Source organism: Aptenodytes forsteri, unplaced genomic scaffold (assembly GCF_000699145.1).
Source record: "Aptenodytes forsteri isolate BGI_AS27 unplaced genomic scaffold, ASM69914v1 Scaffold273, whole genome shotgun sequence".
NCBI classification, from domain to species: domain Eukaryota; kingdom Metazoa; phylum Chordata; class Aves; order Sphenisciformes; family Spheniscidae; genus Aptenodytes; species Aptenodytes forsteri.
Genome location: NW_008795041.1, coordinates 4,726,206 through 4,731,850, shown reverse-complemented (window position 1 = coordinate 4,731,850; position 5,645 = coordinate 4,726,206). Strand labels below are relative to the sequence as shown.

The 5,645-nt window shown below is 38.0% G+C and overlaps 1 protein-coding gene across 1 annotated transcript in view; it reads right to left on the bottom strand.

Moving 5' to 3' along the window:
• The window catches only part of POLA1 (DNA polymerase alpha 1, catalytic subunit), a 210,001-nt gene extending 205,478 nt beyond the window's left edge, over positions 1-4,523 (bottom strand). Inside the window, 6 exon segments of the mRNA XM_009276922.1 lie at positions 2-22; positions 1,488-1,550; positions 1,806-1,921; positions 2,708-2,788; positions 3,285-3,381; positions 4,401-4,523. Of these exon segments, the coding sequence (XP_009275197.1) occupies positions 2-22; positions 1,488-1,550; positions 1,806-1,921; positions 2,708-2,788; positions 3,285-3,381; positions 4,401-4,523 (501 nt within the window).
• Between the last annotated feature and the right edge of the window lie 1,122 nt (positions 4,524-5,645).

Here is a 5,645-nt window from a genome sequence, read left to right as displayed (position 1 = left end):
GCGGTGGACTTATCTGAACAGTCTGAATATTGAAAGAAAAGAGAAAGTGACAAAATGAAGAGATGTTGTTTAGTGTTTTCTTTTGCCTTGGTTATTAACATTTTCCATCAAAGAGAAAGAAGGCTACCAGTACTTCTCATTTGCCAAGAAAACACACCTCCTGATAGACAACTCAGCCACATAAAAAGTTATCTGAGCAATCAGCCCATGAAGACAGACACTAGATTTTTTTTGGTAAACAGTTTGAGAGAAAAATTGTCATCAATAAATGAAACAGTTTTCAAACAGTGGGCATTTCAATAACTAACCGTGCCTTTAACGCACAAGTATCAGAATAACTGGTGGGATGTTCTTCATGTCTGCTGAAACAGTAGTACTGAGCGCACATGCCTTAAGAAAATACCTTAAACCCATTTTAATTTATTTACATGTAGAGATATTTTATACTCATCCTTATCAACAGCTAATAACAAAAGAAATTTTAGAGAACAAACAACAAAGCCAAAAAACCAATAGCTAACTACTACTTAAGTAAACAGAAGCCATAGTGTAATTATTAGCATTATTTCCCCTAATCAATGCTCCACAAAATTTGACAGCATTAAAATGCATTTGTGTAATGATTTGAGGGTTTTTGATAGCCTAAGATATTATAACTCTTAATCAGATGTCATAGGGAGGAGTAAAATAGTAAGCGTACAAAACCAAGAGAACAACTTTACACTGGAACGTCTATACCCCTTCTTACTGCTCTGTAAAAACACATTATGCTTATTGTGATACAACATATTTCAATTCAGTATCTCACCACTACAACAGTTTCACGGTTTACACGTAAGCAATCCTTTCAGTTCTAAGAAATCCTGCTAAGGGACATTAACCCATTGAAAAGTCATTGATGACGAGGAACAGCCTCATTTGAGACAGTCCAACCTTGCTACAGCAGCCATCCTGCACTCCTAACTCAGAGGAAGCGCTAACGTGGTTCTCTGCAGCAAACTGTGGAAAGCAGGAGGAGGCTGACAGAAGTTCAGGCTATGTCATCTGCTGAAACAGTCCTCCGTCAGCTCCTCTCGTGAACCCAAACACGCCAGAAGGAAATACCCTACCGTATACTGGTTGGAGCGTGGTGATACACATATATGGTATACATGATTCAGATGCAGGTTAAGTCCTGTTTCACTCCAAGCTGACTAAAACCTAGAAGGCTGCATTAACACAGGCTCTACGTCTCATTAATATAAACCATCTCTAATCAGGACATAATAGTTTTGGCTTATCAAACCAATACAGTCATGCAACTTCTGCACAGTGGAGATGACAGGTAGACTGCATACATATGTGGAATATACCAAGCATGTGTGCTATGGAAGAAATCAATCTTAGATGGTCTAGTTTGAGGAAGAGCTTTATTTTCGTGATATGTTCCATGACAAGAAAAATGAATGGCTTAAGGAGTTTCAAGCAGATTTTATTAATATACTTACTTCAGCATTAAGATCTTGAAGAATATCCCCTAGTAAATCATCCTTTGACAGGTCCACAGTTTTCTGTAAGATAACAGATTAGCCAAAAGTTCTTAGTTATATGTGCAAATCCAATCAGGAGACATGCAGCAAATGACTAAAGGGTTTCTACAGAACACACACAAAGTTTTCAGAAATGCTCCATACACAAGAGATTGTAATAGGAGTTTATGTGTTGCTAAACACAAGAAACTGAAATGAACCCTTGCTTTATTCCACTCTAACTAAAATACTGCAAACAAGTTAGAAATCTTTAAATTCAAAAATGAGAAAACTTACATCTGTGTTTTTCTTCCCAGCACTTGCTATAAACATAGACTTAATTGTGTTTGGCTTTGACACCAAAGATTTTTTCACGTTCTTTTTATCAACCGTAGATGTTTTGCCTCCTTTTCCTACAGAAAAATATAAAATTGTGAATTCTGCATCAGAAAAGCTCAATGTTTAAGGGTCCAGTTATGAGCAGGAATAGATAGCTGAGGTAGTCTATTTCTTCCTCCTTTACACTGTTGGCTGAAACGAAGCCTAATCATCTTTCATTTGCTGCCAGCTTTGTAACGGCTGTCATGCACACACAAAAAAAAGCAAAACCCTATCAGCACCCTATCTTTCCTAGCCACGTCAGAGATGATCTTTGCATACTTAAGTTCATACTCCAGAAAAAGAACGAAGATACTTTACATGCAAGCATCTCCAGAAAAAACACGAGTGTCCAGGAGTTTGGCACTAGGCTTGGATTCTCAATATCAGACTCAATTTCTCAGTTTGCCACCAACTTCATAGAAGTTGGCAAAAATCATTTGATCCCAGATCCTTAACAGCATGCAAGTATTTTAGTGGCAAAAGAGACCACGCATCCTTTAGACACTGGCTTTGGAAACCAAGACCATTCCTAGATGCATTTGTTCTAGAAGTGAATATATATCCCACAGAAGACTGTAAGCAAAATTGCACCGATAGTGCTGAAGTAGTTAGCAGTCATTTGACCTCAATTTGTGGACCTCTATCTTCTGTATCAGAGAGGCCAAACAAAATCCACAGTCACAGGCATAGAACTACAGAGCTTCAAGTAACATGTCATTTAGCCATATTCACCACATACTGATGTCAAGAAGTTGCCCATTTTAGGTACCTTTTAAAAGCCTGTGGAAGACATTCTACAGTGATCATGTTCAACCTACCTTTCTTATTGGAACCAAGAGCGTCATCATCCAGATCTTCATCAAAGATTTCCCTTCCATCTTCTACATAACCTATTCCATCTGTAGAAAAACAAATTGTTAAAAATTTACATTTTAAATTCTGTCTTCTGATATTTCTAAATATATTCATAATCAAAAGTTTTACGTATTTAAACACTTTTTCCCCTTTAATATAGAGCAAAAGTTATAAATGCAAAAGGGTTAAAAACTACAGCACTCCCAGCTGTATCTTCTATTAGACTAAATATATTATTACGTGTTTAATTAGAAATTATCAATTACAGTACTTCTTTTTAAAGTTACATCACTGATAACTCGAAATAAAATTTCAAAAACAGTTCTTAATGGAAAAATATTTTCATTACCATCCTAATACACTACTATGAGAACAATGCAAAAGATTCATTTTCATATAAAAGCTTATCTTTTTCTTGCCCCCTAAAACAATTTGTAAGAATGTACTAACTATGACTTACCTCAAATCATTAACATTATGAAGCCTAATCGAGTTACAACACTGTAATCAAAATATCTCTCCAAACGAATCTTAACTTACCATCATCAACAATCCAGTCATCATCCTGACGTTCTCTGACCATCTTGGAGTATTCTTCCTCATCTATTTCATCATAAACACCTGTGAACTCCTCAACCTACAGTTAAGGTATACTGAGGATTAACAGTTCCCATACCGTTACTTATTAATATAGGTCATCAGCAAGAACATAAAAGTTCCCAAGAAACGCATGGTTTCCTACACTGTTACATTGTTCACAACTTGTAAGCGCAGTTATTCATTCAGTTTAAGTTTCTTTTTTGGCAGTGACAAAAGACAAGTTACCAATTTTTAAAATTATCACAGTATACTGAAATTCAGAACCTGCTGAAGCACTGGCAGAGATTTCATTTGAAACTGACTTGCTTTATTGCTCATTTCACATTACAAAAAAAAAAAAAAAAACCCAACCAAAAAATCCTAGCAATGGAGACTTCTGACCTCTGGCTCTAGTCTCAAACACCAAGATGAGCTCAGTGAAAAAGAAGGTGATTTGATGTGCCCAAGCATAATGCTGAAAGTGCTCTTTTGTGCCTCAGAGTAAATTTGCATGTTAATGATCTATGCACTTCAGGCTTCTTTAGATTTATCCACCTCAATGTGGAAGTCACTTTCTGTTGGCATTACAATTAATTGGACAGTATCAATGTTACACTGACAGACTTCAGTTCTACCAGTTAAATACTTAAATTTTGGTTTCTTTGTGGAAAGATAGCATATCGATATTAATGGATTTCGGTCATGTAAAGCTTTGAAATTCATTTAAAGTCATTTGAAGTTAAAAAAAAAGTATTTCCTATCATAACATTAATTACGCAATTAAATTTTAAAAGTTGGTCCTTCCCTGTGGGATAGTTGTCAAGCAATATCAAGCATGTTTGACTTGCAGTTAATAAAATTGTTTTAGTTCTGAAAACAGAAAGAAACAAATAAATGATACCAGAAAGCAGCAAAACAATTACAGTTACATCCTGAAAAACATACGCCGTTAAAAAACAAAAGCTGATCTGAAAGGCAGATTTTGTTTCCCATAACTTTTAGATATGTATACAGGGTAGTTAAGCATCTCAGCTCACATTCACTTTTTATTGAAAAGAAAAGATAAGGAATTTTCACCTCATATTTTATTTTTTCACCGGCTTTGGCTTTTTTCAGACGTTCCAGTGCTTCTTGCTGGCCTCTTCTAGACTTCTTCTCACGTCTAGAACGTGATGCTGCAAAACCTCCAGACTCATGCATAGCTGCAATTAATTAAAAACAAGAGAAATAAGTTTAGTAATGAGCCGCTGTTATCTTTGGTACTTAGTGTTCAGTGTTGTATTAATAGATGGTTGCAGTTTTGCTTAAAATGAACATAGAGACCTACTTGGCTAAAAGCACACAGAAGGCTCTTGATAAGCCAATTCTGGAATTATACCGAAGGCATGGGCTCAGACAGACACAGAGATCAAACAGACTTCGTGCCAGTTCACATTCACCAAGAAGCTACCACCTAGGTTTCCAAATCACCTCTCAAATCTCATCAACCCTTAACCGAAAAGGATCCCCCCACTCTTTCCTTGGGAATTTCCAGCTCCTTTTATTTTGCATGTCTCCATGACAACTCAGGAACAGACAGACTTAGAAAAGGCCTATATTGCTACAAAGCAGTAATGGTTTTTTTTAGGTGGTTTCACAACGTTTAAGAGTGCAGCTAGATTGAGACAAACTAGTAATCTGTTGACAGCAGAAGACTGCCGCCCCACTTCCTCATACACTTTCTTCCCTTTCCAACGCTTCCCCCAGCAAGGTGCTCACCACTTCTCTTAACCTTTTTCTCTCTCGATTTTTTGGGGGGGGGGGGGGGGAACAACACACATTTATCTGACCACAGAGAATGAATGGTCCCAATCCAACTTATGAAAGCAGACAACTAGCCCAGGAACAAGACTACGGGTTTTGTGTGACAAGCTTAATTCCCCGGCTGCAGGCAGAGGAGACCCAGAGCTAGCACAAGCGGCCAGGCCAGGCCAGGCCAGGCAGCCAGAGGAGAAGGCCAGGCCCTTCCTGGTGACAGCAGGAGGCCAAACTGTTAATAGAGCTGCACCTAGGCAGCGTGGCTGAAGCAAGTAAGTAAGGATTTGTATTGTTAAGGGCTGGGATGCGCTGAAAAGGGACATTTACACTGACTGGTACCAGATGTGGAAGAACTGCAAAGATGTAACAGTTTTGGTGTATTTATACAAGATTTTCTGTCAATTCTTTGCGTTTACTGTAAGCAAGCACCTAAGGCAATGTGCTCCTCCCGAGACAAACGTATTTCCACCCCCAGCTGAGACCACCCCCGCCTGCCCGTGCCCCCGGCAGGCCCACACCACCGGC